At 38.7% G+C, this 22,775-nt stretch overlaps 1 protein-coding gene across 1 annotated transcript; it reads left to right on the forward strand.

The window, feature by feature from the left end:
* Positions 1-6,067: 6,067 nt before the first annotated feature.
* LOC124802780 (protein dpy-30 homolog) lies at positions 6,068-17,390 on the forward strand. Its single transcript, XM_047263776.1, has 4 exons — positions 6,068-6,328; positions 6,521-6,594; positions 11,983-12,152; positions 16,667-17,390. The coding sequence occupies exons 1-4, from the start codon at positions 6,313-6,315 to the stop codon at positions 16,758-16,760; spliced, it is 354 nt and encodes a 117-aa protein (XP_047119732.1). The 5' UTR covers positions 6,068-6,312; the 3' UTR covers positions 16,761-17,390.
* The last annotated feature ends 5,385 nt before the right edge of the window (positions 17,391-22,775 follow it).

The raw sequence follows: 22,775 nt of genomic DNA on the forward strand, positions 1-22,775 counted from the left end.
GTAGCAAGTATAAGTATCGCATCTTATTAATGACAGTCAGTTTCAGATCCAACAGAAATTATTGCTGTCAGTGAATACAGGTCCATTTCAACCAGTTTCTAAATCAACATTGTGAAGTCAACTAACTGTATCCAGTGGACATTTGGAGTCGGTACCTTGCAAAAGGCCATTGCTCACAGTGGCACATAAAATTGCATGTTTGCAGAGTGGTATACAACACAGTAAAACGATAGTAGCTGACTTAGAACATCTACTGTGGTATGACTAGCCGCGATTTTACTCCTTTCCAAAAGATGCATGGAGTTGAGTGACCAATGAGGCATTTAACCCACAATGTGTTACGGTTGTGGTTTAGCTCAGAAGTGGTTCTGTGCAGTTTTGGGGTGTTTTTCGTACCAGGCCTTTGGTCTACTCATTTGGGTTATTGTGCACATGAAGTAGGAACTGTACTTCAAAATTCTGTGTGAACAGGTGTTGCCTTTTCTCGACACCTTCATTGTGAGTATGCTGTGAATACTGCCACCATTCAGTATGACATTAGCTGTCTTCACAGGGACGTACACACATGTCTGCAGGTTGATCGACACTGAGGTACACTAGCACACCTCTACTGGCCCACTAAATCAAACGATCTCGATCCCATAGGATATGTCTGAGACTATTAGGAATGGATACACTAAATCAAACGATCTCTATCCTATACGAAATTTCTGAGCCTATTAGAAACAGAGACTAAAATATACTTGCTCTATGGGATGTAATCGTGAATGAATGGCTTCAACTAGATAAGGCATATCTGAAGATATTATTTTGACTCTCTTGCTCGCCAGATTGAGACCATTGCCAAAGCTAGAGGCAATGCTAGACAATATTAGCGTGATGTACACTAGACTTTCACTAATCTGGCCCTCAGTAGTCTGGCCTGTCAGTAATCCGGCGCACATCCAAAAACACATGCACAATGAATTATAGTGAGCAACAAAATGCTTAGTTAAACAATGCTTTATACACTGTATTTGAAATTGTAGGTTTCTTTACAGTTCAGAATCATGACACCTAAAAGGAAACACATTACACTAGACCTCAAGCAGAAACTCAAAATTTTGGATAAGTTAAATTGAGGTTCTTTGCAGAAAGCCAGAGCTGCTGAGTTCAGTGTTGGACAAGCAACTACTTATGACATCAAAAATAAAGAAGATGTTATTCAACAGTACTCAGCACAATGGATAGTGAGTTTGGAAAACGGAACGTTATGTGAAAGAATGAGAATGAAGAACTGGGCGTAGCTGTTTATAGATGGTTCATACAACAGTGCAGTAAAGGAATTCCAGACAGTGGCCCGATTATAAAGGAAAAAGCAGCTGCAGTTAACAAACAACTTAGTGGTAGTAACTTGTTTGCATTGAGCAAAGGTTGGCTATCAAACTGGAAAAAACGACATGGCATTCTGCAGCTGACAGTCACCGGGGAAAGTCGCTCAGCTAACGATAAGGATGCTGATGAGTTTGTAAGCAAGATACGGAAGATAATAGAGGAAGAAGATTAAACTGCTAATGCCTTGTATAATGGCTGATGAAACAGGGCTCTTTTACAAGAAGCATCCTTCAAAAGCATTAGCTGCCAAGAACAAGAAGGAAGCTCATGGTTACAAGCAACGGAAACAGTGCGTAACATTAACAGCATGTTGTAATGCAAATGGGAGTCGTAAACTACCGCTTATGGTGATTGGAAAATCCCAACATCCACATTGTTTTCAACCCACTGACATAAATACTCTACCAGTGCAGTATTGCGCTTAGAAGAAAGTGTGGATGGACAGACAAATACTCTCTCGGTGGTTCGAAGAAATGTTTGTACCAGAAAAGAGCTAAAGAAGAAAAAGCTTCCACTGAAGGCTATCCTTACAGCTGACAATGCTCCCAGTCATTCTTCAGATGTCTCACTAAAGTCTGATGGTATACAACCACTTTTCTCCCACACAATGTGACAGTCCTAATTCAGCCCATGGACCAGAGAATTTTGGTATCAATTAAACGTCATTATCAACATCCACTTCTCGTCTCCTTGCTGAACGCAAGTGACAACGACTCTATCAAGACTATGCTGAAAGTATGGAAAGCAATTAATATATGTGATGTTGTTTTTCAAGCAGCCCAAGAATGGGACAAAGTGGAGAGTGCTACCACAATGAAGAGCTGGAGAAAATTGTGGCCATCCATTGATGCCAAGAGGGATCCAGTAGTTAGTGACAGCGATGAGCCAGTCAATTCGAAATTATCAATTACTTTGTACACTGACATGTTCTACAACCTTCCAGGAGGAGGATAAAATGATGATGAAGATGTTACTAAGTGGCTGAATGAGGAAAACTGTGATATGGACCAAACTTTAACAGATGAAGAAATAATCAAATGTGTGCAAGGAAGTAATGATGAAAGTGATGAAGAAGATGACACAGGAGGAGAGTGCATGAAGATTTCTCAGACTGCTGGTGCTGAAGCTGCTGAGGTCTTCCTGGAGTACATTATGCAACAACCAGACACATGCATACCAATGTAATGCTTGTAAATCAGTTGCATGATAAAGCACACCACTGTTGCTTATCATCATTGTGACAGTTAAAAATTAGGGACATGTTTCATAGTGAGTGATATGACTGTATAATTATGTACAGTATACACTCAACGACTAAGTTTTCTTTGAAAATTAATGTATTTTTTGATTTAATAAAGTATATCCCCTGTTTTTTTTCTTAAATTTTATCTTTCGGTTTAAGAAAGTACAGTGCACTACGAGGTGCATTCAAGTTCTAAGGCCTCCGATTTTTTTTCTCCGGACTGGAAAGAGATAGAAACATGCGCATTGTTTTAAAATGAGGTCGCGTTCATTGTCAATACGTCCCAGAGATGGCAGCACCGTACGGCAGATGGAATTTTACCGCCAGCGGCTAGAATGAGAACTGTTTTAAATACTTAAAATGGCGACGTTTTCCTTACTTGAACAGCGTGCAATCATTCGTTTTCTGAATTTACGTGGTGTGAAACGAATTGAAATTCATCAACAGTTGAAGGAGACATGTGGTGATGGAGTTATGGATGTGTCGGAAGTGCATCCATGGGTGCGACAGTTTAATGAAAGCAGAACATTGTGTGACAACAAACCGAAACAACCTCGGGCTCGCCCAAGCCGGTCTGACAACATGATCAAGAAAGTGGAGAGAATTGTTTTGGGGGATCGCCGAATGACTGTTGAACAGATTGCCTCCAGAGTTGGCATTTCTGTGGGTTCTGTGCACACAATCCTGCATGACGACCTGAAAATGCGAAAAGTGTCATCCAGGTGGGTGCCACGAATGCTGACGGATGACCACATGGCTGCCCGTGTGGCATGTTGCCAAGCAATGTTGACGCGCAACGACAGCATGAATGGGACTTTCTTTTCGTCGGTTGTGACAATGGATGAGACGTGGATGCCATTTTTCAATCCAGAAACAAAGCGCCAGTCAGCTCAATGGAAGCACACAGATTCACTGCCACCAAAAAAATTTCGGGTAACCGCCAGTGCTGAAAAGATGATGGTGTCCATGTTCTGGGACAGCGAGGGCATAATCCTTACCCATTGCGTTCGAAAGGGCACTACGGTAACAGGTGCATCCTACGAAAATGTTTTGAAGAACAAATTCCTTCCTGCACTGCAACAAAAACGTCCAGGAAGGGCTGCGCGTGTGCTGTTTCACCATGACAACGCACCAGCACATCGAGCTAACGTTACGCAACAGTTTCTTCATGATAACAACTTTCAAGTGATTCCTCATGCTCCCTACTCACCTGACCTGGCTCCTAGTGACTTTCAGCTTTTTCCAACAATGAAAGACACTCTCCGTGGCTGCACATTCACCAGTCGTGCTGCTATTGCCTCAGCGATTTTCCAGTGGTCAAAACAGACTCCTAAAGAAGCCTTCGCCGCTGCCATGGAATCATGGCGTCAGTGTTGTGAAAAATGTGTACGTCTGCAGGGAGATTACGTCTAGAAGTAACGCCAGTTTCATCGATTTCGGGTGAGTAGTTAATTAGAAAAAAAATCGGAGGTCTTAGAACTTGAATGCACCTCGTATATCCCTTCTGTTTTAAATGCATACCAAGCTGCTAAATGAAAAGTTCCAAATGAAGAAAGTTAGTGAGTTAGTTAGTTTCGTGTTCCATGGATCATTTTGCACAATGAACTGTAATGATGTAGAATCAGTCATTGTACATTCGCATCATAAATTAATTTGTAAACATACCTATACATTAAAGATTTATAAGGCCTTTTTTTTAATATGCTGATGTGAGTTAGAAATTCCTACCCACCACCTTTTACACATTACCATATAAATTCTTCTACAGAAAAGAAGGGCTTGTCAAGGAGAAACTTTCTCAGTTTGTTTTCAGATTTTAATTTGCTGTCTATGAGACATTTGTATCAATATGTAAGTGATCAAAAATTTTTGTTGTAGCATTGTTCACTCTTTTTAGTACTAAAGACAACTTTAAAATGGAATAATGGATGTCATTTTTCCTTCTGGTATGGTAATTATGTACATCATTGTTCCTTTTTAACTGTGGTGGTTTATTTACAACCAACTACATGAGGGAACAAAATACTGTGGATCAGTAGTCAGAATGTCTAACTCCTTAAACAGGTGGCTACAAGATGGTCATAGGTGAGCACCACATATTATTCTTACAGCACATTTTTCAGTGATGAAGATTTTCTTTCTTAAAGATGAGTAACCCCAGAACATTATTCCATATGACATTGTTGAATGAAAGTATGTGAAACATGTTAATTTACTGATTTGTCTCTGTCCAAGATCTGCAATGATTCTAAGTGCAAGTGGCTGATCTATGTTGTTTGAGGAGCTTCAAACTGTGTTTTTTCCAGTTTAAATTATCATTAATGTGGATACCTAAGAATTCTGAAGATTCCAACCTGTGTATTATTTCCTCGGCATGTGTTACATTTGTCATTGCTGTAGTACCCTTAGATGTGCAGAACTGAATATGTTGTGTCTTTTTAAAATTGAAGGTGAAACCCTTGGCAGAAAACCAACCAGTGATACTCTGAGGAACATTGTTTGCCATTTCTTTCGTTTCTCTACATATACTTTGATTGATTACAATACTAATGTCATCTGCAAATAGAAATTAATCTGCTTCGTTGTGTATTAGATGGAAGAGCGTTTACATAAACGAGGAACAATGATGGAGCTAAGATTAAGCCTTGGGGAACATCATACGTGATTTCTCGCCAGTCAGAATAATGACCCTGGACTATATTGGTTGAATTACTAAATACAACTTTCTTCATTCTTTTTGTTAGATATGACTTTTCCACTGGTTGGCCATACCATTGGTCCCAAAAAACTTTACTTTATCAGGGACAATATTGTGATTGACACAGTCAAATGCCATAGATAAGTCGCAGAAAATGCCAACCGGTACTATTTTATTTTGGTACAATTTGTTGAGTGAATATGTAAATGGCATTCTCAGTAGAGCAACTCTTCCGAAACCCAAACTGCGATTTACTTACGATGTTATTGTTGCTAAGGTAAGATACTATTCTAGAATACATCACCTTGTCAAAGATTTTGAAAATTGTCAGCATAAAGTACCCGGTCAGTGAAGTGGGGTGAATAACATAGTGTACAATGATGTCCGTAAGCATTTTGAGACTGACTCAGTGTAACAATCAGAATAATACTGAGACATAACTGCAGTGTAATTACCCTTGTAGTACACTTACATATTTCTACATGATGGATGTGCGTAATATTTTTTTCCTAAACTGATCCAATGAAAAGCAAATAGTACGTTAAGTATTTCTATTATTGATATAATTTATACAAAGTTGTTCAGCTGAAGTGGAAAATTTTGTTAATAGGATAATGAACACTGACTCAACAGAAATCTGAGGTGAGTCTTGTGGGAATAGTATCTGGCGCGACTTTATGGCGCCGGTAATAACTGCAGCTGTGAACGAGGCTGCAGATTTGTTGTTTACCTTGATGCAGTTACTACCAAACGTCTTTGAATTAAAAACTGCTCTGCTGTCAACCGATTTCGGTTGCGAAAAACTGAGTGATTAGAAAGATATTATAGGAGCTTTGTCCTTAAGGTATACATTGGTAGTGGAACTTCGTCGTATTATACGAGATATACTTGCTGCCGATGTGCTGAAACTTCAGTTTAGTATCACAGACAGCGCGAACTAGAAAGAATTCGCAAGGTTAATGTTGGCACTACTACATAATCAAATACAAACTTAAAAATGTCGTCATCGGGAGGTAAGTCGCATGTGTCGTTAGCGTAGATACAAATAAAGTGTATAACTTCATTTCTTCCGTTTCTTTTTTGTACACCAAGCGTAGGTAAGCTAGTACTATTCGTGGTGGTGAAATTTACGCTTTAGTTTCTCCATTTTTGTTTGATTTTGTGTTTATGGCGTTGACCCGGCAGTGTTTTTATGGGTGTTGTAGCGGAACAACCGGCAACGGAAGAAAACGTCGAACCGCAGTCCTCGGGCAGTAATGGTGTGCCAGAAACTGCACAGGTAAATAACTTGATTTTTTTTTTTTTGCTTGTTATTATTTAGCTATGCGTGAGAAGTAATGCTTTGGAAGCTTGTGGGAAGTGCGTAAAAGTCACTTGCGTTGCGAAATTTGCCCTTATACGACAAATTAGGAAGTCTGAGACAAATAAATTAAAATCTCTTTACTGTCAACATGCCGTTCTATTTATTTCCGCGTTGGTTTGAAGCTGGGTTTCAGAGTGAAAGCGGCTGTCGGTGAAAGCCAGCCTCAGTTAGCAATTTCAGCTCACACACACACACACACACACACACACACACACACACACAGACAGACAGACAGACAGAGAGAGAGAGAGAGAGAGAGAGAAAAGGTGTTGTGATCGCTAACAGTATCACACACATTTTGATTCTCCATCGTTTCTGTATGTAGCCTAATCAAATTTTATTACGGCTACACAGTCGTACTGAATTTTAACATGTCGCCTTGGGGTGCACAATTTGTTACCTCATAGTTGCAGTTTAGTCCCATGGCTCATACTCAACTGGTACAGAGAAGCAACAACATATTTTTTTTAACGTATCTTAGACGTAGTCGGAAATTGCTGATGCATTTCCTTAGCACATCAGAATGCCTCTTCAAGGCCGGATTTTCAGTTGTGAATAAATAAATTGTAGATTATAGTCAAACATGTCAGCAAATCATTTAAAAAAGTTAACTTTATAATTTCTACCGTAATATTCCTATTGAGAGCCAAGAAGTTTAGCTGATACTGTCATTTTACCAGTGTTAAGAAAGGTTTTGCTGTGATTTTTCACCAGAATAATCACGCCAAATGCTGTGCTCAGATATTTGTTGAAAATTCCAGCAATTGTCTTAGTACCAGTCTTCGTCCGCACTACAGACTGTTGTAGATCCATGATCTACAAAATGTTATTACCTGAATAGAGTAAAACGTACACATGGTGCAGTAGATTGTGTTAGACAGTCATTTGGTTAATAACATTCTTATTTCTGATGTCTGCACAGAAGACAACTTTGCTGTCGGTCAACACTGTGCCAGCTTTAATCATTGACAATTATTACTCCTTATATTTGTTTCAAGATCACCAACCTTAACATATAGCAGGAATGCTTGGAGTAACTTAAGACTGTCAAATTTGAAACCATTGCAAAATATCTGGTTACTAAGTTTTGTGCCATGATGTGCACAATTACTATAATACTGTTAATACTGAACAGGATATAAAATCTGTTAAATCTGAGCTCAAGAGGGTAATCAATAAGCCAAAAATTATTTTAGGACACTCCTCAGAGACATTCACTGGACTGATGTTTAGAGTGATCATGGCATGAATGAAAAATATATCACTTTTGCTAATAAAGTGCTTTCCTTATTCGAACACTGTTTGCCCCCAAAACTTACCAAGGTTAGAGCAAAGTCTACAAAGAAGCCATGGATTACTCAAGGAATAGGGTATCTTGTAAAACAAAAAGAAAACTGTCAACCTGAAATAGTTCCGATGTTAATGCTATAGCACATTACAAGATATACTACAAAATATTTAAGACTGTAATACGGATGTCAAAGCAAATATATTACAAGGAAAAGATAGTCATATCAGATAACAAAATAAAGACAATTTGGGATATAGTGAAGGAGGAGACCGGTAGAACCAGACATGAAGAGGAACAAATAGCATTAAGAGTAAATGATACATTGGTGACAGATGTGTATAGTGTTGCAGAACGTTTTAACAAACATATTATAACTGTTACAGAAAATATGGGGTTGTCAGGTTCGGTAGATGCTGCTATGGAATACCTAAGACCAGACATTTAAAGTAACTTCTATAATATGAATTTGACCCTCACTACCCCAACAGAAATAATGTCCATCATAAAGTCTTTAAAATCAAAAACATCTAGTGGGTATGATGAAATATCAACAAAGTTAATTAAAGAATGTGATTCTGAGCTAAGTAACATATTAAGCTGTCTGTGTAACCAGTCGTTTATCAGTGGAATAGTTCCTGAATGGTTGAAATATGCTGAAGTTAAGCCACTGTTTAAGAAGGGAGATAAAGAAATAGCATCAAATTTCCGTCCAATTTCACTATTGCCAGCATTCTCAAAAATTTTAGAAAAAGTAATGTGCAGTCGGCTTTATAACCATGTTATCTCAAATAACTTACTGTCAGTCACAGTTTGGATTTCTAGAAGGTTCTGATATTGAGAAGGCTATCTACACTTGCAGTGAAAATGTGCGTAATTCATTAGACAAAAAATTGCAGGCAACTGGTATATTTTGTGATCTGTCAAAGGCATTTGATTGTGGAAATCACAATATCCTTTTAAGTAAATTAGAATATTATAATGTAACAGGAAATGCTGCGAAATGGTTCAAATCTTACATCTGTCAGGAAACAAAGGATGTTATTAGGAAAGAGACATGTATCAGGCATCATCCAACTGGGAACAATTACATGTGGTGTCCCACAAGGTTCCATTTTGAACCCCTTGCTTTTACTTGTGTATATCAGTGACCTTTCATCAGTAACATTACCAGATGCCAAGTTCCTTTTGTTTGCCAATGATACAAACATAGCAATAAATAGCAAATGAAGTGTAGTCTTAAAGATCAGCTAATATTTGTGGACATTGATAACTGGTTCCTAGCCAATTCTTTGTCACTAAACTTTGAAAAAACACACTACATGCAGTTCAGAACTTTTAAGGGGTGTCCCACGAGTATATGTTTAACATATGATGACAAGAAGATAGAAGAAGTGGACAGTGTTAAATTCTTGGGATTACAGCTGATAATAAATTCAACTGGGAGGAGCACACCATAGAACTGCTGAAGCGTCTTAACAAATCTCTGTTTGTAATGCGAGTTTTGTCAGGCATAGGGATTATAAAAATGAAAAAGCTGGCATACTGTGCTTAATTTCATTGCATAATGTAATATGGGATTATTTTTTGTGGTAATTCATCAAGCCAAGCTAAAGTTTTCCAGGCACAGAAATGTGCAGTAAGAGTTATATGTGGTGCGAACTCAAGAACATCCTCTAGAAGAAGGAAACTAGGGATACTAACTACTGCTTCCCAATATATTTATTCCTTAATGAAATTTGTCATTAGAAATACCACTTTATCAAACCAACAGCTCAATTCATGGAATCAATACTAGAAATAAGAATAATCTTCAAAAGGATTTAAAGTCACTTAGTCTTGTACAAAAAGGTGTCCATTATTCAGGAACACATATTTTCAATAAGCTGCCAGCAGCCATAAAAAGCTTAACAAACAATGAAATTCAGTTTAAGAGAAGCCTAAAGGATTTATTGGTGACTAACTCCTTCTACTCCATTGAGGAATTTCTGAGTAAAACCAACTGATTTGTGTGATTGATAGATATATATCTAAAAACAAAGATGATGTGACTTACCATACGAAAGTGCTGGCAGGTCGATAGAAACACAAACAAACACATACATACACACAAAATTCAAACTTTCGCAACAATTTGTTGCCTCATCAGGAAAGAGGGAAGGAGAGGGAAAGACGAAAGGAAGTGGGTTTTAAGGGAGAGGGTAAGGAGTCATTCCAATCCCGGGAGCGGAAAGACTTACCTTAGGGGGGAAAAAAGGACGGGTATACACACGCACGCACACATACTGTGTGTGTGTGTGTGTGTGTGTGTGTGTGTGTGTGTGTGTGTGTGTGTGTGTGTGTGTGTGTGGGCGCGCGCGCGAGTGTATACCCGTCCTTTTTTCCCCCTAAGGTAAGTCTTTCCGCTCCCGGGATGGGAATGGCTCCTTACCCTCTCCCTTAAAACCCACATCCTTTCGTCTTTCCCTCTCCTTCCCTCTTTCCTGATGAGGCAACAGTTTGTTGCGAAAGCTTGAATTTTGTGTGTAAGTTTGTGTTTGTTTGTGTGTCTATCGACGTGGTAGCGCTTTCGTTTGGTAAGTCACATATATATATAGAGGGAAACATTCCACATGGGAAAAATATATCTAAAAACAAAGATGATGTAACTTACCAAATGAAAGTGTTGGTATGTTGACACACACACACACACCCGCGCGCGCGCGCGCAAAATTCGAGCTTTCACAACCCATGGTTGCTTCATCAGGAAAGAGGGAAAGACGAAAGGATGTGGGTTTTAAGGGAGAATGTAAGGAGTCATTCCAATCCCGGGAGCGGAAAGACGTACCTTCGGGGGGGAAAAATCTTACTTCTGCACCATTTCAGTGCAGTAATGTGTTCATTGTAAATAAGTGTTATAGTAGTTGTATTACATGTTTATTACCTTATAAATGAATAAAAAAATTTATTTTAAATTCAGTGAATTAGTATTTGTAAAATGACTTTCATATAGTGTTCATTAAAAAATGACTATCATTCCACTTGTTTGTTTTAGTTGTAAATATTTGTCGTGTATTGTTGTTTTTCTGACATGTTACACATCCTGGAGGACCTCCTCACTACGGATCAATTGGAATGAAAAGTAAATCTAATGTAATCGAATCTATAGCAGAAGTCATAGCGGAGACCTTGTACAGTGTACATAGTTACCTACTATATACACTGTATTGTATAAGAAAATACAGAGCGGCTAATAAAGACTCTTATAGGCCTACTCTTACTATACTATATAAATCCAGTGTCATCAGATGGTGTTTCAGAAATAGTGCCACATCAGATAATAGAGGTATTGTATGTTGGTAAGCTGTTGGCTGTGGCAGGTAGCAACTTGCCCACTTTCAGAAATAATTTGCATATTTTGTTATGTTTGTCTTCGATAGTCTCTATTCTCATGATTTACAAGTTAGTATTGTACCCATCATTGGCATTTAATTCTTTGTACGCGAACCCAAGCTAATTTGGTCTCGGTCTCTCTCTCTCTCTCTCTCTCTCTCTCTCTCTCTCTCTCTCTCTCTCACACACACACACACACACACACACACACACACACACACACACACACAGTCAAATTTGCTTCACTTTAGTTCTCAAAAGAAGTGTAGTATTTTCCAAACAGTTTGATACTGCTGCCTGAAAAGCATTATCCATGAAACATAACCATCCCTCTTATTGAAAACGGCAATTACATCAGCAGTATGAAATTACTGAACAAGACTGAGTGCATTTTGTCATTAAATATCAAACATATCAAATTCTGTAATAAAATGGTATGCTTTAGGTGTATGTTTGTCAGTGGCATGCAGGTGTTGACTGTGCCAATGTTCTCTCCTGTCTTATTGCATTTGCTTTCGTAATACAGTTTCATCTCACTGGACTGACCATTTTGGAACGTGTTAGCCAAACACTGTTCTGTAATTCCCTTTACATAGTGATAAAATTAGTTTATTTGGATCACCAGCAAGGAATAAAATTTCCAGGCTACAGCAGTTCGTGAAAGTGAACCACCACCTGCTCCACCAGCACCAGCAGGAGAGGCACCTACCAAGAAGTCCAGGGTAGACCTGCAGTCACTACCAACAAGACAGTACTTGGACCAGACTGTTGTGCCAATATTGCTTCAAGCACTGTCAACATTAGCAAAAGAAAGGCAAGTGTTCTAGCTTCTGTAATTCGTGGTAAGATATGTACTGCACTGCACTTAGTTACCTGTATTAAGAGCTCTTCGATGACATTATCCAGAAAATTACTACCACACAGTTATAGATAATTTGATTAAAGAAATTAGCAAGACAACTATCTGTAAAAGATAAGCTGTGTATTAGCTACATCCTGTATCTGTTAGCATTGACTAAAATGTCACTTCATAGTTCCAGTGGGATAGTGCTCAAGCCTTGGTCAGGATTGCACGTAGTCCTTTCTGCTGTTGAGTTTCCTCTTTATTTGGGCCATTGACAAATTTCATTATCTCTGTTGATTCTAGCATGCTTATTTGGCCAGGCCATATTCATACCTATTCTGCATCCATGCCAAGCGAGGTAACAGTAGTAAAGACACTGGATTCACTTTTGGGGTATGAGTAGTAGATTTGCAGTGGTGTCACTAAATTAAGACAAATGCCAGAATGGTTCCTTTGAGAAGGGGATAGTAGTTTCCTTCTCCCATTCTTCCCCAAATGGAGCTTGAGCTCCATCTCTAAGGACATCATTGTTTTCTTATTAGAGGTTCTCGTCTGGGACTTGCAACATAATATTTGAAATTTCACATCTCACTGTCTTGCATAATTGGCCTCTACTTCAGGGCTAAGAGTGCATATTAGGCTACAAGGTAGTTGTAAATTTATTTTTGGGAGAGCACCCAAGAACAACAGATTTAATGTAGTTCCAACATTTTGTTGGGGAAGGACCAGCAACTTAAATTAGATTGTTCTTTACTTAAATTTGTCACAATTGCATGTAATTTGTACTGGTGACTAGTTTCAAACATAGCCATCCATTTTTTAATCAGACTTGCACTAAAAATACTTAAAAGCAAAATTCCACCAACATACTTGGGTTTAGTCCAAAGGATACATATATCATAAAACAGATATTGAGTCATCTTTATATGTGTAATACATTCAGCTGATGAAACTAGAATGCATTATTTGAGGATAGTTGAAAATAATAACGAATGAGGAATTATGAAGAGTCCTCCAAGGAACTGATTCTCCTACTAGAACGATGCAAACTGTATTTAGTACCAGAGTAATGTTATCAGACTAAACACTGGAGTTGGACAAAAATATGGAAACACAAAGTACACAACAAAGACCATGTCTAATCCAATGTGGTAAACCCGCTGGCATTCAAAACAGCTTCCTGCCATCTTGTAATGTGTAAGTACAGGTTCTTTATGGTTTTTAAAGGGAATCTTACAACATTGTTACTGCAAAACAGTGTCAAGTTTAGGTAACAGCAATGGAGTTGGCACACACTGTTCTCCAAAGTAGGCCAGAAATGCTCAAAAATATTGATCTGCTGATTGGTGGCCAGGTGCGATGCGACACAATTTCCTTTGCTGCCAGAGGCTTCGGCCGAAAGCTAATGTATAAGTGTCTTTCTGTTGTGCCTGTCTGCAATGTGTCATCATTGCAATGAGTCCCAGTCTGCCTCTCTCCTGCCACCCACAGGTAGAGGCATGGTCCAAGCAGTTTTGGTGGAAAAATTAACCAAAGAAATACAAAAACTTCAATTAACCAACAGTGTGGTAAAAACGAGAATTATCAATGAGCCTTAAAGTAGGCCTATGTTATCACAACTGCAAGCTGGGCCCCCGTGCCTGCCTTTCTCTCTCTGTCTTCCTTGCTTCTTTTTGTCATTTATCTCTCCTTCACAGACCTTGGAGGGGTTTTCTTCCTCTGGATTTTGCACGGTAGGCTACCTCTGATCTACAGTCATGTAGACATGTCTATCGTAGGATAAAGGGACTGATGACCTAGTAGTTTGGTCTCAAGCACCTATTTCGCTCTTCAGTGGAGTAGAGTCCTGATGCCACAGATATGGCACTGTTACTCATTTTTGTATGCTGAACATATCGGCATCCATACTTTACAAAGCACTGTGATGTGCATGGCAGAGGGTACACCCCTCACTGTACCTGTTACTAGGGTTTCTCCCAGTCCATTCACATATGGAGTGTGAGAAGAATGATTGTTTAAAGGCCTCCATGTGCACTGCAATTAATTTAATGGTGTTGCCACAGTCCCAACAGAAGCAGTATGTGTGTGGTTATATAGTATATTCCTAGAGTCATCATTTAAAGCCTGTTTTTGAGACCTTGTTAAGTAGGCTTTCTAAGGACTGATTGCCAGTTCAGTTTCTTCAACATCTCTGTAACAATCTCCGATGGATCAAACTAACTTGTGAACATTTGTGCTGCCCTTCCCTGTATACGTTCGATACTCATCTATGTTGTATTTGGCATGGCTCCCACACACTTAAGCAGTAGTCTATGATGGGTCACACGATTGATTTGTCAGCAAGCTTCTTTGTAGACTGATCATGTTTCCAGAGTCCTCTACCAGTAAAATAGTCTATCGCCTGCTCTACCCATGACTGCTCCTGTGTCATCATTCCATTTCATATCTCTACAAAGTGTTACATTTAGGTTCTAAACATGGCTGTGTTGTCAGCAACTATTTACAAATTACAGTTAAAGCAATTCCAACCCTCGGTTGCAAAAATTTAGTCTTTTGGCATGGTTTCGACACTTGTGAGTGCCTTCATCATAAATTACATTCAAATTGGCAGGTCACGTATAAAACAAATATGAAGTGATAAAGCTTTAGTCACAAAATTTTTTAAAAAGAATACATGGATGGCGAGCCACTGTGGGCTGCTCATACATGTTCAAGCCACAGGTAGCAACAGTCTGATTGTAATTTCTGATGAAGGCACTCATAGAAGTGTCGAAACCAGGTCAAAAGACTTAATTTTTGCGACGGAGGGCTGTAATTGTATTAACTTTTGCATCTAGGTATTTGTGTGAACTGACAGATTCCGACTGTGACTCACTGATACTATGGTCATAGGGTTGTACTTGTTTTTCATTTTCTGAAGTGCATAATCTTACATTTCGAGATATTTAAAGCCAGTTGCCAATCTGTACACCATTTTGAAACCTTGTCAAGATCGTACTGAATATTTATGCAGCCTCTTTCAGACATTACTTCATTGTAGATATCTGCATCATGTGCAAAAAGTCTGAGGTTACTATTAATATTGTCCATAAGATCAATAATACACAACATGAATGGCAGGGGTTCCAACACACTTCCTTGTGGCATAAGAGAAGAGTTTTCATTTTACAAATTGCTTGAGTTATATGCTACAGCAGAAATTATTTTTGATATGATTAACCTTTATTTTTTAAAAGTAGGCATTCCTTGGCCTAAATGTGTTGGTATTTGTATAGACACGGCCAGGCAGTGTATGGTCACTTCGTGACGGGCAGCTATAGTGAAGAAAGTTGCACCTAATTGTCATTGTATTCTCTGTGTAATGCACTGAGAAACATTTGTTTTTTAAGGATATGCCCAAAATTCTTGACATTGGTTTGACAGATGCTGTAGAGGTTATAAATTTCATCAAGGCAATTTCTCTCAACTCTTGCTGTTGTGTTAAGATGTGGGAGATAAAGTTTGCTTCTTCATGCTGATAAAATGGCTCTCTCACAGTGTGATTTTTAAACAAATATTTGAACTGAGGACCAAGGTTTTCATGTTTCTCATTGACAGTAACAATGGCAATGGCTATTAAGATCGATCTGTTTAGTAAATATCATTGACAAGGTTCACATTTTGAATACAGGTGTACAAGGATGAGGCACACAGCTTTCTAAACAGGTAATAAAATATCATCTTTCTTTTGTAAGTTGACTCTTTTTGGCTGAAAGTACTGAACGGTAACTTTTTTGTACTGTCTACTCTTAATATTTGGAAGACAAAGCTGTAGTGATAAACCAAAATTTCTGAAAATGTCAAGTGGTATGCAGTGACAGGCAGAGAATCCCTGCTCTTGCAGATACCTTGTGGTCTAGGTTATTGGGCTCATTGATTTGGTGCATCATAGGATATGCAGACATTCTGTCGTTGCACTGGATGCTTTCCAAAGCAAAAATGCTTCAATTCATTTTACTAGATCTCAGCAGGATGAGTTTGATGAATCTACAGTTGAACATCATTTTTGTTGTTAAACCTAATCTTTCAGTTGGAACATTTTTGAATTTCTGTGTTGGCTATATGTATATTTCTCTTACTGAAAGAAATAAGTGTGTCCAGAATTACAAATTTTAGAAAGCCTCTGTAAACAGCCTTCAGTTGCAGTCACCCATTCCATGGCAAACCTTAGCCATATGTCTTGCTTTGTCATTTGGCATTCGATATGGTGTTTTTCATGTTCCCTCAGGTGCTTCTATTATTTTGATACCCATTTGTAAGTTATGGCAGGTATGCAGTGGTAAATCGCTTCTGCATGAACCTGAACGTGATACCATTATGTAGTTGGTGTAATGACCCTACCCCTTCAACTGCTTAGTGTTAAATGCAACTTTCCTGTATTTGTTTATGAACCCTTTCGTTCTTTCAGAGCATCGTATTTACTTCAGCATGTATTTCTTTTGCAGGCCTCCTGATCCAATAAGCTTTCTGGCAGCCTACCTGCTCAAAAACAAGAGCCATTTTGACCAAAGTGGAGCACCGCAGAACTCAAGCCAGTGATGAAGTGCAGAGGCATAATAGACATACGCACATTTGAGTTGTGGAATGTGAAGATCTGTGGTTTCATATTTTTATCATATTCGTCGGCATTATATTCAATGTAACCTCTTCCACTTTCATTATGAGATACATAGGTGGGCTAGAAATCATTTGTCATTTATCTTTGTGAAAAGTGACTACCATATTTATGAACTGAGCATTAGCTACTTTGTTCATGGTGATTTGGGTTGGCACACTTTCATATTGACTGTATTTCACAAAGATTGTGTGTATTATTGTCTTCTATGCTGTACCTAATGAAATATGTATTATATTACGTGTATGTTGTAGACTGGATTTTTAACGTGTAATGACACTATATTAATACATTTTAAAAACTAATTTTGTTATAACTCTGATATTTCAAGGCTGTTCCATTTATAAATAAAAAACTGTCAACAAAATATAAATTGAAGCCAACAGCAGATGCCTGACATTAAGCTCGGCCAAACAGTTTGTCTGGAGTCTCAATAACACTGTTTCAACCAGACCAGAATGCTCTGGTTTTTTCCCCTCCAGTAATTTAATAATTTGTTCTGTAATGTTAAGACATTATTTCACCTTGTTAAGTACATTACTCTATTTTCTGTTTATGCAGCATATTTGACTTGTTTAACCTCTTCCATACCACAACACAACACACATCTGCTTTTCTAACAGGCACATGTTTTGCTTGGCCAGGTTGTAAATACAAGTTGATTTTCAATTTATTTAATAAACCAAATCGTATTAGGTTAGAAGGATACTCACAAATCTTTAAAAACGTTCCTTAATTTCTTACTATTGGAATTGAACTCATCTTTTGGAAGTGTCAAACAAAATCCTTGAGACACAACGTGAATACTGCAGAAAGGGATACAAATTAATCACATTCACCATATGTTATTATTGATGTACTCTTACATATATGCGTAATGACAGAATCTGCAGCAGTTCATGGGCGACACAGATGAGTAAGATCTACCATATTTGAATGAGTATCGATAATGAAAAGATTTGAAACTAGAAAATTGTTTAGGAAACTGGTACTTAATTTGTGCATTGTGCAGCAGTTGTGCTAAATTAGATGTAATAAGCTGTCCAGAAAAGGGTTGTGCAGCAGCTCCATGATTCTGAATGTATTTGAACTAAGGTTATGGAAGGATGAGAAATGAAAGAAAGACAGAGAGAGAGAGAGAGAGAGAGAGAGAGAGAGAGAGAGAGAGAGAGAGAGAGAGAGAGAGAGAAGGAGAAGTTAACAAAAATTGACACGGACTGTTAAAAATACACACTTGTTCAATCAAACTGTGCTGCTGGGTAACATTCAATACCATATTGCTTCACTCCATAAATTGTAACACATATGGCACCTTGGTATGTTGTGCAAAAGGTTCTGCACACACTGCTGCTAAAATCTGTAGCACTCCTGAGGTCTTACAGTGTTTGAGGTGGTTTCCTGTCATGACAGGCCCCAACCATTTTCACTCCGGTTCATGTCAGCAGGACTGTGTGCAATTCCATTCAGTTAATTTCTGCCAGTTGGAGGAAGGTGGGTGCAGAGTGTTCATACATTATCGTCTTTAAATATGAACCCACATTGAAATTTTATTTGTTGGTTGGATGATCCTATTCTCAAAAGGCACTGCTCTCAAATATCCTTACTGTGCTGGGAAGTGTCGGATATCTATGCACAATCCAGCACAATACCTGACTAAATCCACTTCATGTATGAACTTGACAGACTGCAAGCCTGAGAAGTAAATAGCACTAGGCTGTTCTAGGTTCCACACCAAGTATCTCCTTGTTCGCTTTAAACACTGCTGAAGGGAGGGAGCTTACTGTTTGTTCAGAAGCCTAGAGACCAAATTTATCACGTGGAAATGGTTGTGTACTGCCGGCATTTACAAAACATTGTTATCCCCCCCAAAAGATGGTGCTTAGTTATGTTGCATCCTTACCAGGTTACCTATGAGCTATAATTTGTAAACAGATATCATCAGTTGATGGTGCTAAACTGAGTGACCACTCCAAGGCAGAGCTTCAAGCAGTATGTATCACACTAAATGATGAGTATTTGAATGGCATCACTACAGTGTACTCCTAGCTCCTGGCAAACGCTGGTAACTTTGTGCTGTGAAGTGAAATGCTCTCTAGTCTAAACTTGAAATTACACTTAATAGTTTGTGTAAAGATTGTTGCCGAACACTAAAGATTGTTTTGGAAATGCAGAATTTATCCAACCAGAACAGCAACAGGTGTAACTGGATGCATGGAAGATGTGGTGGTAGTTACTGCCTGAAATATGGGGATGGGCTGCATGATATAACATGAATTAATAAATATTTTAACAAAGGAGGAGAAGGAACGGTACATGTGTTCTTGTAAAAGTTTGTGAACATGAACCATTTCTTGTTCCAGGGTGGTCCACTGATAGTGACCGGGCCAAATATCTCACGAAATAAGCATCAAACGAAAACACTACAGAGAACCAAACTTGTCTAATTCGAAGGGGGAAACCAGATGGTGCTATGGTTGGTCCGTTAGATGGCGCTGCCATAGGTCAAACGGATATCAACTGCATTTTGTAAAATAGGAACCCCTATTTTTTATTACATATTCGCGTAGTACGTAAAGAAATACAGATGTTTTCGTTGGACCACTTTTTTCGCATTGTTATACATGGCGCTGCAATACCGTATTTACTCGAATCGAAGCCGCACCTGAAAAATGAGACTCGAAATCAAGGAAAATAATTTTTTCCGAATCTAAGCCGCACCTGAAATTCGAGACTCGAAATTCAAGGCGAGAGAAAAGTTTTAGGCCGTACATCCAAATCGAAACAAAGTTGGACCATTGTAATACAATTTAGGTCGAATGAATGACGATACAGCTACAGTAGTTTGGTTCGAGTTTTAAGCTTAGAATTAAGCTTTACCATGTAGCCACTGCTATGCCTCAGCTGCTCCGTCCGTATTTATATGGGTACCATTCCTTTATCACGTGCTTCGTCTGGTTTGAATTGATTGCTTATTTTTCTTTGATCTGGTAAGTGCCATTCTCTTTGTTATAGGTGTTTACGTCACTCTAAGCTGAAAATGCATTACTGTACTGTCATGCATTGTTTGTCGCATTCTGATAAAGAGTGTTTACGACCTGCCGCCGCTCGCGGCATGGCTTGCTTTTGTGCGCGCAACCGCCGCTTTTTTTTAAAAAAAAAGGAATCGTCTCATTAGCGAAACAATGGCAAGAGGTTGCTTGCTATTTACTGTTACTTACACTGCTGCTTTCTTTGATAATGATCAACAAGAACCAAATAATAGACTGCGTATGATAGAAGATTTTCTGAACGATAGTTTAGCGAAAATTTTTCTCCGGTTGAAAATCTTTGCAGACGCCTGTGTAGTACATAACATTCTGTACAGAAATTAGTCATCTTAGATTTAAAAATCTTGTTAATTGCCATGCTTCATTTCTGACTGTATCACTATTAGGCTTAAGAACAATACGAATATAAACATGACATGATATGTATATTATTCCGCGTTTGCTGTTGTCTCACTCTAGTTTTGTAGTTTATTAGGCAGACAGGATTTAAATGAGATAGCAGCAAACACGAAAGAATACATGGCAAAATGTTTATATTGGTATTATTCTTATGGTGAAGAGAATACTGCATGTGATTCACAATTCATAAAGTTCTTATTAGCAACGATCTCTTGTCCCAGGTAGGAAAAAATTCAGAACGTAGAGATGGCCATATTGACAAACATCCCAAACAATCTTGCCAGTCGGATTTTCGTAGTACGCTGAAATGGTGCTACATTCGAAGATGAACAATATGGAATTTGTATTTACTTCGTTGGATAATGTATAAAAATGCAGTGGTCGAAACTTGGAGCGGTGAGAAAAAGCTCGTCTTCCACCTTTTATTTTTTAGTTTACTGACGCAGATGTTTTGTCGCCAGTATTTATCTTTGTGCCTGCAAAGCATACATGTGTAGCGCTACATAATTCGACGGCAGAAGTTAGTTGTGGCGGCACCTACCGACATTTTTCAGAACTGCCGCTTACTTTGCACTCGATTCTAAGCCGCAGGCGGGTTTCTGGATTACAAAAACCGGAAAAAAAGTGCGGCTTAGATTCGAGTAAATACGGTAGTCACAAACATATGGGTCACAATTTTAAATGAACAGTTGGTAAGAGGTAGATTTTTTAAATGAAAATACAGACCGTATGTACGTTTGAACATTTTATTTTGGTTGTTCCAATGTGAGACATGTACCTTTGTGAACTTATCATTTCTGAGAACCCATGCTGTTACTGCGTGATTACCTGTAAATACCACATTAATGCAATAAATGTTCAAAATTATGTCCGTTAACCTCAGTGCATTTGGCAATACGTGTCACGACATTCCTCTGAACAGCAAGTAGTTCCCCTTCCGTAATGTTCGCAGATGCATTGACAATGCGCGACGCGTGTTGTCAGGCGTTGTCGAGGGATCATGATAGCAAATATCCTTCAACTTTCCATCCTTCAACTTTCCCCACAGAAAGAAATCCGGGGATGTCAGATCCAATGAACGTGCGGGCCATGGTATGGTGCTTCGACGACCAATCCACCTGTCATGAAATATGCTATTCAATACCGCTTCAACCGCACGCGAGCTTTGTGCCGGACATCCATCATGTTGGAAGTACATCGCATTCTGTCATGGAGTGAAACATCTTGTAGTAACATCGGTAGAATGTTACGTAGGAAATCAGCATACATTGCACCATTTAGATTGCCATCGATAAAATGGGGGCCAATTATCCTTCCTCCCATAAAGCCGTACCATACATTAACCCGCCAAACTTGCTGATGTTCCACTTGTCGCAACCATCATGGATTTTCCATTGCCCAATAGTGCATATGCCGGTTTACGTTACTGCTGTTGGTGAATGACGCTTCATTGCTAAATAGAACGCATGCAAACAATCTGTCATCGTCCTGTAATTTCTCTCGTGCCCAATGGCAGAACTGTACACGATGTTCAAAGTCATCGCCATACAGTTCCTGGTGCATAGAAATATGGTACGGGTGCAATGGATGGTGATGTAGCATTCTCAACACCGACGTTTTTGAGATTCCCGATTCTCGATCAATTTGTCTGCTACTGATTTGCAGATTAGCCGTGGCAGCAGCTGAAACACCTACTTGGGCATCATCATTTGTTGCAGGTCATGGTTGACGTTTTACATGTGGCTGAACACTTCCTGTTTCCTTAAATAACGTAACTATCCGGCGAACGGTCCAGACACTTGGATGATGTCGTCCAGGGTACCGAGCAGCATACATAGCACACGCCCATTAGGCATTTTGATCACAATAGCCATACATCCACAAGATATCGACCTTTTCCACAATTGGTAAACGGTCCATTTTAACACGGGTAATGTATCACGAAGCAAATACAGTCCGGAGTGGCGGAATGTTACGTGGTACCACGTACTTATACGTTTGTGATTATTACAGCACCATCTATCACAAAGCGAAAAAACTGGTCCAACTAAAACATTCATATTTCTTTACATACTACACGAATATGTAGTAAAAAATAGGGGTTCCTACTTTTAAAAAATGCAGTTGATATCCGTTTGACCTATGGCAGCACCATCTAGCAGGTCAACCATACCGCCATCTGGTTTCCCCCTTCAAGCTAGACGAGTTTCGTTCTTTGTAGTTTTTCGTTTGATGCTTATTTCGTGATATATTTGGCCCGGTCACTATCAATGGACCACCCTGTATATGTTAAAGTTCAGAGAGGCTTACCACACTGAATGTTGATTCTTACTGAGAAACATAGATGAAGCAATGATTTTATGTAATGATTGTCATAGTGTGATCTTATCAGAAATGTCAGGATTTTTCACTCCATATAGTATCTAAATTTTTTGTATTATGGAGCAAACTTCTTGCAGTCACTGTTTAAAAAATTAGGAGTCCAAAAAATTC

This window comes from Schistocerca piceifrons, chromosome 6 (genome assembly GCF_021461385.2).
Source record: "Schistocerca piceifrons isolate TAMUIC-IGC-003096 chromosome 6, iqSchPice1.1, whole genome shotgun sequence".
NCBI lineage: Eukaryota > Metazoa > Arthropoda > Insecta > Orthoptera > Acrididae > Schistocerca > Schistocerca piceifrons.